General features: G+C 43.8%; 1 protein-coding gene across 3 annotated transcripts in view; it reads left to right on the plus strand.

Annotated features, from left to right (window-relative positions):
- LOC136573054 (phosphatidylinositol 3-kinase regulatory subunit beta-like) overlaps positions 1-16,175 on the plus strand; it is a 37,602-nt gene extending 21,427 nt beyond the window's left edge. For 2 of the 3 annotated variants that reach the window (XM_066574195.1, XM_066574194.1), the window contains exons 7-16: positions 496-581; positions 1,965-2,067; positions 3,619-3,717; positions 5,475-5,655; positions 5,736-5,861; positions 6,193-6,335; positions 7,259-7,435; positions 9,271-9,342; positions 13,086-13,256; positions 13,372-16,175. In XM_066574195.1, coding sequence (XP_066430292.1) covers positions 496-581; positions 1,965-2,067; positions 3,619-3,717; positions 5,475-5,655; positions 5,736-5,861; positions 6,193-6,335; positions 7,259-7,435; positions 9,271-9,342; positions 13,086-13,256; positions 13,372-13,561 — 1,348 coding nt within the window. In that variant the 3' untranslated portion in view covers positions 13,562-16,175. Of the gene's footprint in view, positions 1-495; positions 582-1,964; positions 2,068-3,618; positions 3,718-5,474; positions 5,656-5,735; positions 5,862-6,192; positions 6,336-7,258; positions 7,436-9,270; positions 9,343-13,085; positions 13,257-13,371 lie in introns of those variants that run through there. The other variant, XM_066574196.1, reaches the window with a different exon arrangement.
- The last annotated feature ends 1,214 nt before the right edge of the window (positions 16,176-17,389 follow it).

The following is a 17,389-nucleotide window of genomic DNA, read 5'->3' on the forward strand; positions in this document are numbered from 1 at the left end:
AAATTACCTTTTTAGTATAGAACAATTATAATTTAAAGAGAACCTGTCAGCACCTTTCAGCCCCATAAACTTTTTTATGGGGTTCAGAAGTGAGGGTACGGGCGTCCCAGGGAATTACGTTTTAGACACACCCGGTCCTCCGATCCAGCTCAATGCTCCGCATGACAGCGTGCACGCAGAGTTGCCTGAGAAGAATCACATTGTGCGCCTGCTCTGATCTTTTTGGGGGGGCAGAGTGCTGGAACGGGGTTCCTGCGGAGTATAAAAAGCAGCTCCCTGAAACCCCGCGTCCTCTTACTTATGAGCCCTGTAACGTAATTGATCGGGACCAATGGTGCTGCCTGGTTTCCTCTAAGGGGTCTGCCCCTTCAGGCAGCTTGTCCATAATGATAAGAGGGAAAGTTTTGAGTGAGGAACTCTTGTGAGACCCACATTGGATTCCCTGAATTCAAGCTCATTGCCTTTATTTCCCTCTCTTTATTTCCCCCTGATTAGGGCAGAAGCTTTGCCAGATTATCCTGCCGTGCTTCTGGAGCTTCTGCTTCAGGATAATGACGTTCCACAAGATCAGCCTCCTCCAGGTACAACTGCAGTGCATTAGTGTTGTTTTATAGAAAGTTGTCTTATGCTGTTTCAACTTAGAGTGCCGGCACTTTCACTTCGGAGCGCTCCTGCTCCATCGGCCATTTTCAGCTCCATTCAGCTGATTATATAGCGCTATAAGGGGCCGTCTTAACCGAAAATGGCTGAGTTCAAATTGCACAAGTAGTTGGAGTGACTTTTCCTCTATACAAATTTGCTAGTCAATATAGTCTCCATTAAAAGCGATTGATGCATCTGCGCCATTGTTGAACCTAACTCTCAGGTTCTTTTGGAAAAAAAGTCTGCTATGCACTGTCGTATCCACTTCTTCACAGCCACTTTCACCTCATCTGTGTCATCAAATCGATATCCCCGAAGACTGTCCTCCTTCTTCGGAACGAACAGGTAGAAGTTGGAGGACGCCAGATCGGGGACCGCTGACCAGCCCAGTTTGCCAATTGCCTGATTTGTTGTGAATGTGGATGGCTTTCAGATTCTTGTGCAGTCTCTTCCTCCTAATGGCTCCTCTAAGCTTCTGCACTGTCTCAATGTACCGCTCGCTGTTGATGGTACGGCCTCACACCAGAAAATCAAGGAGAATGATGTCCTTGTCATCTTAAAAAAACAGTCATCATGACTCCCTTTGCTGATCGCTGCCTCTTGAACTTCTTGGGCCTTGGAGAAGAGGTATGCCGCCATTGCACGGACCGATTCTTCATTTCCGTATCATAAAGATACGCCTACATTTCATCCCCGTCACCATATTGGAAAAAAAACACGTGTACATTGGCTTCAAACACTTCAAGCGGATCAGATCAGACTTCCACCCTTCTCTCCTTCAAATCGAGGGGCTACTGCTGAACTTTGCACACACTTTTGATACCCCAGGCTTTCCACCATCTTCTGTATGGCATTGTGACCACAGCTCAGTTGTTTAACAAGCTCATAGATTGTGACACGTCTGTTCACGCAAATCAACTTGTTCACTCGCTGACGATCTCGCTTCATGAAACTTTCTATTTTTTTTCCTTGGGTTAAAAGAGACCTGAAAAAAAAGTATTTTGCCGATACTGAAGAGGTGAAACAAGAAAATAAACTTCATAAGTACTAAAAAACATCAATAGCAAAAAGCTCAAAAAGGACTTTGAGCGTGTAAATACGTTTGGACAAAAATTTTGCTTTAAACGGGGCGGACTGGGAGGGAGACGGAAGTTGAGAAATGTTCAAACACATAGATTATTTTTAATATGAATTCTTGTTTCTTTTGGGTACCTCCGCCAATAGATTTAGCATTTTTATGAAATATTAGTCATTTAATGAGGATTATGTTTCTGTATTCATGATAAGGTTTTCTTTACTTTCCTGCCGCTTGTCCTTTCCAGCTCTCCCTCCCAAACCAGCAAAACCCAAACCAGCAGCTTGTACGATCAGCGGGGTCGGAGGGACCCTGCAGGAGGCGGAGTGGTACTGGGGAGACATTTCTAGGTGAGTTGGGTAGTTTTCTCCAGCCTGCAGGATTGCTGCTATTGAAGGTCAGGGTCTAATGCAGTGTTTCCCAACCTTTTCAGCCTTGGGGAACCATTGGGAAGATTTTTTACGCCGCGGCACCCCAACCAAAAGGGAAGGGGGGGGGGGGGTCAGGAGCGTGGCTAGAGTGTGGCTTATTACGACATATGATTTTTACCTCCATCGTTATAAAAAAAGACAGGGCTGTTTAAAAAAAACACACAGGGAAGAGCGCTGGATGGGCTATTGATATACATTATATTTAAAATTAACATGCTGCAGAATTATATCCTGCACCTCATGTCGGTGTCCACACGGGTTTCGTCCAGATTGTTTCCACACCATGTGGATGATTTGCAAAATCTCATCCACTTTGTTGCTACGGCTACTATGAATTCCATAACTAATCCGTGTCCCCCACCCACCCACCCCTACATTGGTGGCCCCACTCGTAATCGCAACCCCCTACATTGGTGGCCCCACTCGTAATCGTAACCCCCTACATTGGTGGCCCCACTCGTAATCGCAACCCCCTACATTGGCGGCCCCACTCGTAATTGCGGCGGCCCCAGTAAAATGCCGTGTGACAGCGGGGAGCAGAGATGGGACAGGACTGCCGCCGGCAGCGAGGCTGGTGTGTTGTATTGTTCACCTGCCGCTGCTTTCCCTGACGCCCAGGCACACAAGTCTGATGACGAGCAGGAAGCTGACGGCCAATCAGCATCAGGGGGCGTCAACCTCTGCCAATCTTGTCTCCACCAGGACTTCCTCGTGGAGACAAGATACAATACCAACGTGATTTCCAGCCAGAGAGCCGCGGCACTCCTGGCAGCCTCTCGCAGCACCCTGGTTGGGAATCACTGGTCTAATAACTCTGTGTCCAGTTTTCAACTGATTTTTTAATTGAGCGTGTACATTTGTGTCCATTAGACTTTTTTCACTATGCTTGAAAGATGGATCAGACATAAGCAGTTAACTAGACTGTATGGGCAAGCGGAACATTTCCCTCATTAACTGTACTGCTCCTGAATCCGCACCATGTGCTTTATAGCCTCTACTACATGTGTTCATACAAGTGTTGGCATAGTAACATAGTTCGTAAGGCTGAATGAAGACAATGTCCATCTAGTCCAGCCTGTCTAGCCTCCTGTATAGAAGTACTACTTAACTGTGTCTCGTCAGATCTGCAGATTTTTGCAACTGTCGCTCCCATTTGTCTGCATGGGGCAGAAATCTTAATGAAAAGCAATGCTGATGGTCTACATTACAGCAGCCCTCCGTTCCTGGACAAATAACAATGGCCGCACTGTGTGTCTGACTACCTGACGCACACTGTGCATTAGTACCGGTATGCATGACGTGGGCCGCACTGGCCAGTCACAGCATGTAGTGTCTTAGACTGATAATGCATACTAATGCACAGTGTGCATCCAGGTAGTGTGAGAAGTGGCGTCGCCATTGGTGCTTGTCCAGGACCAGAGAGTCACTTTAGGACTGTAGTGACCTGAATTCTGCTTATGCCTTTTTTAGGGAGGAAGTCAATGATAAACTTCGGGATACACCAGATGGAACATTTTTGGTGAGAGATGCTTCTAGCAAAATCCCGGGAGAGTACACTCTTACTCTAAGGTAATAACGCTTCATGCATGTGTGTGCTTAGCAGATTTAGTTATGCTTTAGCCAGATTATTTCAGTGAGATTAAAGCAATGCATTAAAATCTGCAATTTTATTCAAAATGGTCAGTTAGCATTCGTATTCTTCTGCTACTTTCACACTAAGGGCGCCTGGCAAGAATATTGTGCGAGATTTGTGCATTGCGAGACGCACAAATATGAAACCCATTCTTTTAAATGGGTTCATTCACACTTGCAATGTTTCCCTGATGGGACTCCCCATGGGGATGAAGGAATCCCCTGCCACAGCAGTGGCAAAGGATTGCGATCTTATCCTATTGATTCAATGGGGCCAGAGACGCTGCTGCCAACCCTATTGAAAACAATGAGCAAACATCACGATTCCCTGCTGTGGCTGTGACAGCTGCAGCACGGGATTCCTCCAGCGATCTTCTACCATTGATGTCAATGGAGCCACCGGCCCCATTAAAATCAATGGGAGAACATCGCTATCTCCTGCCGTGGCTGTGCTGTGATGCAAGGCTAATTCCCTCAGAAAATACCTTGCAATCCAGGGCTTTTCAGAAGGATTACGAGAGCGATATCAAAGCGTGAATCACTGCCCGATATCGCAGTCACCAGCATGCAGGAGCCCTAACTATTAGTAACAAAGTTTGTAAAGCGGAAAAAGACACGCATCCATCCAGTTCAGTCTATTATTCTGCAAGATTCATTCAGGGGAAGGAAAATAAATCCCACAAAGTAGAAGCTAATTTTCCTCCTTTTGGGGAAAAAATTCCTTCCTGATTCCAAATCTGGCAATCAGAAAAATCCCTGAATCACCGACCCTTCTGAAGTAATTAGTGACATAACATATAATATTGTAACGCTCAAGAAAGGCATCCAGAACCCTCTTAAACTCTCTTGGTGAGTTCGCCATCACCACATCCTCAGGCAAAGAGTACCATAGTCTCACGGCTCTTACAGTAAAGAATCTCCCTTCTATGTTTGTGTAGAAACCTTCTTTCCTCTAGACGTAGAGAGCGCCCCCTTGTTACAGTCACAGTCCAGGAGTATAATAGATGATGGGAGAGATATCTGTATTGTCCCCTGATATATTTATTCATAGTTGTTAGGTCGCCTGTCGAACGTCTTTTTTTTTAAACTAAATAACCCCAATTTTGTTAACCTCTCTGGGTATTGTAGTCCGCCCATTCCATTTATTACTTTGGTTGCCTATTTTTGTACCCACTCAAGCTCTGATATGTCCTTCTTGAGTACCGGTGCCCAAAACTGTCCACACTATTCCATGTGTGGTTTCACCAGTGACTTGTAAAACAGCTGCCTGACACTGGTTGCTTCAGTTAAAATCCTCAAGTCCTTCTCAATGTCACTTGTACCCAGTGTTTTCCCATTTAGTATGTAATAGTGATATGTGTCTTTAACTTCTCATATACGTAACCATATGTAGCGTCCATTGAATTCAATGGGCGGTACGCTGCAGTACCAAACCAGGCCACTCCGCTATGATCAGCGCTTTCTGCTTCTTCCATTGACCATTAGAATCTGCTAATCTTCGGGGATCCGGGCGGCGGGTCCTCGCCCATCTACTGTTGACCTGTCGGTAATCAATGGAAAAAGCTAAAAATGTCCTGCGATTTCCCCTTAAAGTCCAAAAGGGGCCATCCCTCTATTTGGGTCCTACAGAACTTGTGAAAGGTAATTATCTTTAGATATTGACAGAAATTAATTTTGACCTTTTTGTGTTTTAGGAAGGGTGGGAACAATAAGCTGATCAAAATATTCCACCGTGATAACATGTATGGTTTCTCGGAACCTCTGACTTTTACATCTGTCATCGCTCTAATTGCACATTATCGGCACGAGTCTCTGGCTCAGTACAATCCTAAACTGGACACCAAACTACTGTACCCCATGTCCAAATACCAGCAGGTACGGTGATGAACTGAGGCTTCACTGATATGCTCATGTTTTCCATCATCTACCTAACTTTTTTCCTTTTTGGAATGCAGGACCAGATTGTGAAGGAAGACAGTGTGGAGGCCGTAGGGGAACAGCTTAAAGTGTATAGTCAGCAGTACAGAGACAAAAGCCGGGAGTTTGATTCTCTTTATGAAGAGTATACCAGGACAACTCAGGTAATCCCTTGACTCTGCTTAGTTTTAGGTTGTACATCACTGCGTGCCGCACACAGCAAATACGCAATGACGTTGTGAACTTGCTGCGTGCAGCCAATCGCCTTGCACTATCTTGGCGTGTATACTCACCAAGATGGACCATGCTGCGTTTTTATTTTCCATGGGAGCCTATGTCAGATGGGTTTGGTGTATTACATACGCAAAACCCACATAATACGTTGTCGGCTCGTGGGAGCCCGGCCTTAGGTGGATATTCTGCTCACAGGCTTTAGATCATATGCCACATCCCTTTATATGTTATTTTTCCTTTCCTCTTTTTTTTTTTTAACAGGAACTGCAAATGAAGCGGACCGCTATTGAGGCTTTTAAAGAAACTATCAAAATCTTTGAGGAGCAGTGTCAGACCCAAGCAGCATTTACAAAGGACTACATTGAGAAATGTCGTAGAGAGGGCAACAACCAGGAGATAGAAAGGTCAGAATAACATACCTGGATCAGCAACAGCAAAAGAATGTTATGGAGATGTACTTCACTGCTGCCTTATCTAAAGGAACTTTTACATGAAAGGGAAAGAATCCAAACCTGTCACTTGTTTGTCAGTGATAGAAGGTTTTATGATGACTTCAGTTGTCGTTTGTCTTCAGTATTACGCTTTATCCTGTTGAGTAAGCAGGTATCTGCTAGTCATTAACAGTATGGGGCATGGGGAAAGGCAACTGATTGAAAGTACAGTGCCGTCAGCACTGTGTAAGTAAGCGCTGCGATTGGATCAAGCGCCAGCCAATCACAGCCGGCTGTGATTGGCTGTCACTTGATCCAATCACAGGGCGGACGGCGTGGGAATTTAAAGCCAAGCAGGGAGATGACAGCGGGAAGACTATAGTGCCAGGGACAAAGACACCGGCTGGGAGGTGAGTATTGCGGGGGTTTTTTTTTTTGTTTTTGTTTTTTTTAACCTCACTCGCGTATAAGCCGACTACGCTGAAAAACCTGGCTTTGTAAGTTACTACACTTTTATTTACCTTTAATTATAAAATTGGGCTACTAAAAACCTGCGGCCCAGAGAGGTTTGCCTATTTATAATTTTGGTCCCTATGAATTGCCAAGTTTTGCAAGCCTGATCTGGCCTCCCCCCAACTAGAGGTGTTGACTTGAGTACTTTCACCTGTGCTCAATCTCGTACAAAGCAGCGATCAATCTGTATGTGTGCGTCAGTCTGCTGCCGTTGCAAATGCAGACCGTGCGCAGGCATGGAAAGCCCTTATGAAGATTTTTCACTTACCTGTATACTATATGAGGCCTATATGTGTTAGACCTGGGATAGTTTATCCATGTATGTGCTTGTTCAAGCTTTTGCCTTTTTGACGCTTTACTTCTCTCTGCCCAATTTCCAACAGGATTATGATAAATTCAGAAAAACTAAAATCTCGGGTAATCGAGATCCACGACAGCAAAAATAAATTGGAGCAGGACCTAAGGAAGCAGGCAAATGAAAACCGAGAGATTGACAAAAAAATGAATAGCTTGAAGCCAGATCTGATGCAACTTCGGAAACTTAGAGACCAGTATCTTCTGTAAGTAACTTGACTCGGAGGTTCTCCTGCCTCAATACATTTACAACTTGGTCTATCTATTTTATTATTTATACTTTTCTCATTTTTCAGTTTTGTTAGATGTAATTGGGATTACTAATCAGGAAAATGTCTGTCTGTGTGAACACTACTTTATGTAAAGATGGCCATTAGACAAAAGTTGGCAGAACCCTGTCAACAATATAATCAGTGTATGTAGTAATTCGTCTTCAGGCGCCATTGATTCCTCTAAATGCTTTGGAATCGGTGTCCTGCATATTCATGCTGCCAGTCCATTAGAATGTATTATACTTTAGACCTACTGGCAGCACTGCGTGTGTAACAGATGCAGAACTATGTACAGGCATGTACTGGACACTAATAGCACAGAACAGCAGATTGCTATATAGACTTCTACATGTAACTGCATAATCATAAGGCTGGGGACACACGGGGCGGAATATCTGTGCGGACCCTCCACACGGAAATTCCGCTGCATTTTTAAAACCGAGACTAACCAGCAAAGTGGACGGGATTTTGCAAAAATCTCGTTCCCACGCTGCCGACAGCCCTCTGTGGACAAGCCCCGCAGAAACTGACATGTGGCATGGAGTTCAAATCTGCCACATGTCAATTTTAGCGCAGTTTCGCTTCTCTCTATGGAAAGAGATTTCCGCAGCGGAATAAAGCCGCTTCAAATCCCGCGCCAAACTTACATCTTGGAAATCTTGCGGAAATGTCTGTGCAGTCCCGCTGTGAACATGCCGCCAGATTTCAGCCACGTGTGAACCCAGCCTTATGGTATTTGTTACATAGCACCACTATTATACCTCCCGACATCCACCAGGATGGATAGATGTGTGTGCATATATAACGTATATTTACACCATATATACTGTATATATTACACAGTATTATATATAACTACTGATTACACAGTATATATTGGCTTACATTAACCCTTTTCAATCCAGTGTTGGACCTCGACAGACATTGAGCTTCCCCTGTATAGTTCCCATGTGGGGCGAAGTCCGACAGATGTTTATATATGTATATATTGTGTAAATATACATAAGTATAAAGTTACACAGTATAACACCATATATATATTTATACAGTATATACTGCACAGTACACGTCTATAATTACACTATACATATATATTTACAGTATATATAAAAGGCACAGCATACATATTATATATATGAGTGTACTGTGTAATATATAAAGCTCCATCTTATATACTGTATGCCTCCTATGGGTTTCCCCCTCTCCCACGGTGGATTCTGTGCTGTTTGTTACATTTTGAAAGCCGAATCAAGCAAAACTGAATCAAATAAACTGCTTATGTTTTTTTTAAATGGGGGGAACAGAAACTTTAATTTAGTTTGATTTCCATTTCTCGGTTTCAATAACTGAACAGAGGAATGAAAATTGGTAGCGTTAGTGTGAACAAGCCCTTAATAGAGATGAGCGAGCATACTCAGTAAGGCGACATACTTGAGAGAGAGCATCGCCTTTTTCGAGTACCTGCTGGCTCGTCGCTGAAGATTCGGGGGTGGCGCGGGGCAGCGAGGGGGAGCAGAGAGAGGAGTGAGAGAGATCCCTCTCTCTCTCGATCCCCTCTGCAACCTCCTGCTCACCCCCGCAACCCCCCGAATCTTCAGGGACGAGCCAGCAGTTACTCGAAAAAGGCGATGCTCTCTCGATTATATCGCTTTACCGAGTATGCTCGCTCATCTCTAGCCCTTAACTATTTATCAGTTTGCTGCCCCAATGTTAACTTTTGAATCTCCGTTCTTAGCATTTCTGAATAATTATTTCACTTGATAATTTAGCTGGCTGGTTGGGAAAGGAGCTCGACAGAAAGATATCAGCGAGTGGCTGGACATGAAGAACGAGCCTGAAGAGTAAGTAGGAACAACTTTCACTATTCACTTGAACCAATGAGATTGCAGGTCTCCCATATGGGGCACTAATAACTGATATTACATAAGGCTATCTACACCCTCGCACTCCCTTTTGTTTTATTTTTTATTTATTGTGTCTTTGGAAATGAAGACCTTTTGTAATTGTATTTATGCTTGTATTGTTTTCCAAGGCTCTTCTCAGCCCCTCCAGTAGTAGCCTGCTCTCTTGAGCAAGAACCTGCATGCTGTGAGGAGGCTGCATTGCATAGCAAGGGATTTGGGAGAAACGACCACTCAGAGGCTTTATGCAGAGACAAAAAGAAGTCCACACATAGTCATTTATAAGTTCATGTGACACGCTGTCCAAACTGCAGGCATCATGTTATAGAGCAGGAGGAGCTGAGCAGATTCATATATAATACAATCATACACAGATCGCTGTCAATCACTGATGGCTCCGCCCACTGGACTCTTCAGCTCAGAATGTGCAGAGATATAAATGAATAAAATACAAGTTCTACTGAATGTTTCCCCCATAAAACTATAGATCAATCTGCTCGGCTCCTCCGACTCTATAAGATGATGCCTGCCCGTCGGACAGCGGGTTCCAGTTGACAGACTCCCTTTTAAGTAGTTGGGTATTTATATCTCTAGGTCCCCTTGTAATTTGCATAAAAAATATACTTCCCTCCATAGATTACATGGTGACCAAATGTAAGACATGGAGTTCCAGGATGCATTCACATAGTAAAACAAAATGATACTACAGGCAGAGGACTTTTATTTACTTGAACATGCAACAAGTCCAATTTCAACCTACAATCTGTTCTCACAAGCTGCTCCATATTACAGCGTTGCACCGACCCAAGACCAAGAGAGGGTTGGCCTCACTTTACCCAAACTGTTTAGGGTTTGTATGGCTGCAGATTGGAAACTGATTCCACTTCAGACAATGTGGGTACCGGCTGCTCCTCTCAGCTGGTAACCACAGGCATCAGCCATAATCAGCATTAATGCTGATCGTGGCTCTTAACCCTGTAAATTCTGCTGTCAGTTTTGACCGTTGCATTTAAATCCAGTGACTGGTTTTGCGAGGTTCCCAATGGCCCCTTCCCTGCGGTGCGATCACAGGGTGCCGTTTGCTTGCGATGCCAGCCTGGGGCCTTCTGAAAGCCCCATCGCTGCTATGGCTGATTGCCTATCAAGGCCTGCCAGTGCCTTGATGGACTGCCTGTCAGATCACGGTATAATGTAATTCTTTGCAGGAGCAATCAAACGATAGCGAGTGCTTATTCCTTGTGGAGACTAAAAAAATATATATAAAGATTAGTTTGAAACAGTTGTATTGAGGATTAGAAAAAATAAAAGGTATTAAAACTTTAAACCCCGCCCCCTGCATTTCCCATATTTTATAATAAAAAAAATCAAAATGACAAAAATCGCATTTGGTATCGCTGTGTCCGTGGAAGTCTGATCTATCGAAATAATGCATTATCCATCCCACAAGGTGAACGTTGCGTGAAAATAAAAAAACAGAATTGTGCTTTTTTGGTCACCCCGTTTTTGAGAAAAAATGTAATAAAAAGTGACCAAAAAGTCGTACGTACCCCAAAATGGTACCAATGGAAACTACAAGATGCCCCACAAAATAATCCCTCACACAACCATGAAATAAGTTATTGTCTGAAGATGGCAGAAAAAAATGTCACGTTTTTCCCAAAGAGCTTTTATTTTTTAAAAGCAGTACAGCAAAGAAAAACCTATATAAACGTGGTATAGTCGTAATCGTACTGACCCATAGAATAAGGTCATGTCATTTTTGCCACAGCGTACATGCTACTAAAATAAGACACTTGTATAGAACGAACGAACTCTGTCATCGTTCCCACATGCAAACAATTTATCGCTCTGTGTAAAGGGAGCCTTACCCAGATCCTTTTTACAGTTTCCAACAGTTTTCTCTGTACTGCCGCACATGCCCAGTACAGAGAGTGACGCTGGTGATGTCGCGGGACGGACGGCTTCCATTGACGGCAATGGAAGCTGTTTGCATGAGGCTTGCACTAGAATAGGACATACTGAGATTTTCCCCCGCAAGCGGAAAATCGCAGTTTTCTGCTTGTGGGCATGGAAAAGCTTTTTGCTTAGCATGTCTATGGGCAGTATGTGCTGCAGGATCCAGAGGCGACCGTGTGCTCCGAATCCCACAGTGCAAATACGCCAGTGAGAATTGGGCCTTAAGTAGATTGTCTCCTGTGAAGTGTGAAACAGTCTTTTTGTCATATCTACAACAGTAGGTTAACATGCAACAGGTGCCGTAGCTGTGCAGTGTGGGCGGACTTCTGCCTTATGGCATGGGCATGCAGACACTGACTGCTATACTGTGTGCCCCTGTGGCACAATCTCCGAAGCACGTTTACTGCATGAATCCATGTGGCCCCATCACTCCCATGTCTTACACAGAGAAACTCTGCTTCTTGCAAGAAAAGCATTTTCCCTGCAATGAATGAGCACTAGGTCTCCTCCCCCCTCCCCCCCTTTGATAGTGGGGCAAGCTAATAAGTGCAGTTTAACCTCATGAGCTAATGGTACACAAGAACAGTGTCCACAAATCCTCCACAAGGTCTAGGATATATGGTGCTACTCCCCATTGATCTTATTTTCTCCGGCATCACGAAGGTTCCAATTGAACTCCAGATTACACTCATTGAGTCAACCATAACCTTAGGAAACCAGGGCTTCGATATTTATTGGGTATGTCCTGGAGAACACCAGCACTCTGGGACTGATGACTTCTTGTGCTTGCTCCCCTACTGTTACATTTGTGTGGGCAAATAAGCACAAGGCCCACATGAACATGCCCAAAAACAGGGAATATCACAAACACAGGGACCTAAAAATGGTTTGTATACTGAACGTGCTGACAGAAACACCAACTGGACTGGACACACGGACTGCCAAAACATAGGACAAACGACCAAAACACTCACCAAACATCCCCATACGCTAAAGCAGATGGAAATTGCTGTTATATAAATATAAGGGATTCGTTCGTAAATTGGCCAAGTCACTTAAGCCGCAAGCCCATTGATCAAGGGTCCTCGTGTCTTTCGGTCCCTACTCTAACAAGACACATGATCAAGCAGCAACAGCACTGACAAAAGGACACAAGTCACACCGCAAGCTGTACAGATTAGACAACAGGACACCAGTCAAAGCAAGATGCAACACAGAAGTAACAGGACTGCTCACCCTGGACACCAAACAGACATTGCCAGGAGCTGGGTATATATGTGAACAAAGACCCGGGGGATTGGTTAGCAGGAGATCCCCACACCCAGCCAGCACAATCATGCCACCCCTGTGTACTACAGGTCCCAGCAGCACAACCTAACACCTAATATGGCTTTACCAGTTCTCCTCTAGCGGGTATAGTGATAGTGATCAATGTAGACTAATAGTAGCTCCTGCACTGACTGTAAACTTTTTGTCTTTTGCAGCAACACTACTTTTTGTACCATTTTATAGTTAAAAACTTTGTGTTTATCCATCATTAGAAGTTTGTTTGTATGGCAATATCTTAAGATTTTAAAGCTGTATTGTAAAGTTTCCACATAGGGTTCTTCAATAAAAGGAGTTTAAGAAGTTTGCTATGAGTTGAGAACTGGTAATTTTGGTTTAGAATGGTGACCAAGATGATGCCTCTTCCTAAGACATCATCGCTGACCTTTCTTCCCTTTCAGTCCATACTCCATGATGGATGACGAGGAGGATCTTCCTCACCACGATGAGAGAATCTGGTTCATGGGAAAGATGAAACGTGAGCAGGCTGAAGAAATGCTGAGCGGGAAGCCGGATGGAACTTTCCTGATTCGTGAGAGCAGGCAGAAAGGTTGCTATGCATGCTCAGTAGTGTAAGTAAAGGTTTACTGCCATGTTTCTGCCTTCGCAGATGAAATGGTTATCTGCATGATGTATACAGTCTGTATACTTCTACAGGCATTGACACTTGCAATCTCCTCTTTATAGGGTTGATGGTGACACCAAGCACTGCGTTATCTACAAGACATCCACCGGCTATGGCTTTGCTGAACCCTATTATCTTTATGCCTCTTTAAAAGAACTAGTGCTACATTACCAACACACATCGCTGGTGCAACACAACGATGCCCTGAATGTCACCCTGATGTACCCCGTGCTGGCACCACCGTCACGGTGAACCCCTAATCTTCTGCAATGGTATTGTCTACCGCATAGGAATGTGAACTTGGAGTAACGTTTGGTGCTGGGAGCTTTGCACTATAATGATGAGCTCCTACTAGAATTATCTCCAGGGGAATTAATAGCTTTGTGGGTCATATTTCAAGAAAATAACAAAAAAAGTGGTTTTGGCAGTTGATTTAGAACATCACATCTATCCTTACAAGAAACTGCTGTTTTGAGCATTGCCATTGTGAAGGTGGATGTGTTTCCATGCTGCAGCTATAGCGGTAGCATTGTGTCATCTAATGCTCTTGGTACATTCTTGCATCATATACAATAGTAGACCTTGATTTACAATAGAATTCATGTTGCAGCAAGATCTATGCCTCACATCTTCCAGAGGGGGTTAATCAGATTTTGTGCTTTCTTGGTGAAATTAACCCTTTCCAATCCAATTTGTATCCTGGTTTTCCTAGGGGGCTTACTCTTTTTCTGCCATTATATAACGGCGCTATCTTCTGGCTAAGGCCAGTACTGCATGAGATGACACGTTGGATCGGCTCCAACAGCAGAGAGGCTGGCAATATACAGTAAGAGAACCCCGATGGCCGTCTTTCAACATCACAGCTGTATGGCCTTAAATAATAATGTCTTTATACATCAGACAGTGGATTGGAAAGGGTTAAACCTCGGCAGAGTCAAAGTTCCTCTCTCCTCTAGGACTCTACACCTTTAATTTTCAGCCATTCATTCCTTCTTTTTTTTTGGTTGTAGTTCTGTGCAATGTGCCTTTTACGCCTCATGTCCACGTGGGAATCGGATTCTGTATGTGGGAGCCCACAGCCGAGAACCCTGCGTACCAATCCGGGGCTTCTATTTTCTGTAGTGCGGATTATATTCCGCTCATGGACATGAAGAATCGTTTTTCCATAGCATGCTATGGAGGGTTATTGCTCCGGAATCGGAGCAAAAATCCACCGTGGACATGAGGCCTTCCTGTAGAGGAATCTTATCACTATCCTAATTAGATGCACTGCCCATCTGTAATTACACATAGGACCACAGAACTTAAGTATTTAGCATTTTAGTACTTTGTGGTGTGCTCATCAAAACAAAAAAGGTATTTAGTTTCAATTCTCTAAATTTGAATTACGTGCGCACAATACGCGGTGAGTGGCTTAAATGAAAGTTCATTGATTTACCTTGTTGCAGTCACACTTGTGTATATGTATTGCGTATACTACGTGCATAACAACAACGCCGCATGTTCTGGTTTACAGCGTATTATGTGCGTACAGCCCTATTATTTTATATGGGTGCGCTCGGAACACGGTACATATGTAATTACATTGAGTATGTACAGTGTTTTTTTTTTTACACGTTAGGAAACCTGAGAAGAAAGAAAGAAGGGGGGAAAAAAGCCATTGTGGGACAGCGGGCATAAAACATGCTGTTCATGCGCAGGCAAAAGCGCGACAATACGGTAGTAAAACGCTGTGATTTTTACTCTGCGTATTTGAACTGCCGCTCGGATTCCACAGCAAAAATGCGCCTGTAGAGGAATCTTAATTACAAATCGCCTTGCCACATCCATCTGTAATTACATAGAGGACAACAGAACTTTCAATTCACTAAAAAAAACTGTTTTTCTGCCACTCAGGCCGGGCTTATACGACGTATTTGAATTACGTGCGCAAAATACGTGGTGATGGCTTCAATAAAAGTTCATTGATTTACCTTGGTCCATTCACACTTGCGTATATTAAGCGCATAACAAAAACGCAGCATGTTCCAGTTTACAGCGTGTTATGTGCGTACAGCCCTATTGTTCTCTATGGGTGCGCTCGGTAAACACAGTACACATGCAAATACATTGAGTATGTACGGCGCATTTTTTTTTTTTTACACATATTAGGAAACATAAGAAGAAAGAGGCCAAAAAAAAGCCGCCGCGGGATAGTGTGCATAAATACGTGGTTCATGGATAAACCCGACAATGTGCAGTTCCCTGAGCCGGTAAAATGCTGCGATTTATTTTTGTAACTCTGCGTATTACCGTACAGTCGTGTGAGCCCGGCCAATCGTGTGGTTTATGTGCAAGAACCGTCTGTAAACAGTTGAATCAAGGGCGGCTTTTATTAAAAGCTTCTCTGCTTTTATTTTTTCACCTCTCCTGAGGTAAGCCTTCATATGAGAGAACTAAGGTAACGTCCGTTATCTCACCCGAATGGGACTGTTGAAGCTATGCATATGCTGCAGTATCATACTGACATAGTTAGGAGGCTGCAGGTAGGTCAGAATCTGTAGACAATAAAGAGAGAAATATATATATGAAGAAAACAAATCTTGTACTTTGAAGATTTTGGCCTTAAATTAAGTAATGACCAGACCGTGGTGCCGGCTCGCCACAATACATACTTACCTTCCCCGAACAGATCACACCATCAGGTCTCTGGGTGGTGATGGGGTTTTACCTCTGTGATTCAGAAGTTGTTCATGTCATTCAGAAAGGTCATCATTTACCTTAGGGAGAACCCCTAGTAGGTGTAAGGAAACCTATAAGGCCATCCGTGCTCCTCTGGGAAGTACGCAAATAGAAAAATGGAACAATACCTCCATAGCGCCATCTATTGGAATATATTTTTCCATCTTCCTATTTGCATATTTCCCAGAGGAGCATGAATGGCCTTATAGGTCTTTTCACACCTTCTAGGTTCTCTCCCCAAGCAGAAACAATACCCTTCCTGACCCACATCTCTAGGCCTCTCACTAGCCAAGCCAAAGACCTACTGCACACTGATGATGTCTATACGTGGTTACCTTTTCCTACTACAGAAGACTTTGGGTTATGTTCCCAGTCATTGTTACATGGCTTGTTAAAAGGTCAGACATTGACTTGTAGGAATGCTGCCTTCCAATAGATCACGCTGTAGAGGTATTGTTCATATTGGTCACATTCCAATGTGTAAGTGTATTCGGCTTTGCTGTATTCAGTGCTTTTAATGCGATTCTGAGAGTCTACCACCCATACATTTACCTAGATGTTAAATTACTTGTACTGTACAGCTGTGGTCATTATTAGCATCCTTGGTTATCAGATTTTCAGTATTATAGGTCACACCATAAATGCAAAATTATTCAAGTTTCCCAAAATGTCCTAGTATGCTGTAGGTACTTTTTGATAAGTCCCCACACTGTTAGATCACGCCTTATACAGTAACGTTGCACAGTACATGATTCCACTGTTTGTCTTATCGTATGTATAAGATACATACACACCACTTGACTAAGATCGGTTTCTTTGCTCTATAAACTTGCATGTTGGCAGAGAAAGATTTCTGCAAGCCCAAGCTGTTTGGGGAGCTCAACCCATTCCCCACTCTCCGGGGTAGTCACTGGGAGCTCCCAGATAGTGTTGAGAGATTAACAGGTTGGGAGTGACAAACCTGACTTTAAACAATAATTGTGAATCTGGACTTCCTATTCCGACTTCCATTAAAATCAAAAAGATAAAAAATTGGGGGGGGGGCGGGGGGCTAGCGGCTGCAGCCCAGGGGTTGGCACGGGGTCCCAAGTTCAAATTCTCATGAAAGTCTGATTCAAACCTTGAACTCCAGCAGTGCTAAGCCAACAAACCTGTCCTCTCTACTCAAAGCAGAAAGCCAGTATCTTGGCAACTTTTGCTAGAAATCGGATCGTGATGATCCAATCAGATTTGGCAAAAATCAGCCCAATTTCTTGGCCTGGCCGATCACAACGAGCAACACTACCAGATTGGTAGCAGCAGCGGAGTTCCAGCGCTAACCGTTTTTATCTGTAGTCTAGGAGCAGGTATGGTTGCACA

Source organism: Eleutherodactylus coqui, chromosome 7 (genome assembly GCF_035609145.1).
Source record: "Eleutherodactylus coqui strain aEleCoq1 chromosome 7, aEleCoq1.hap1, whole genome shotgun sequence".
NCBI lineage: Eukaryota > Metazoa > Chordata > Amphibia > Anura > Eleutherodactylidae > Eleutherodactylus > Eleutherodactylus coqui.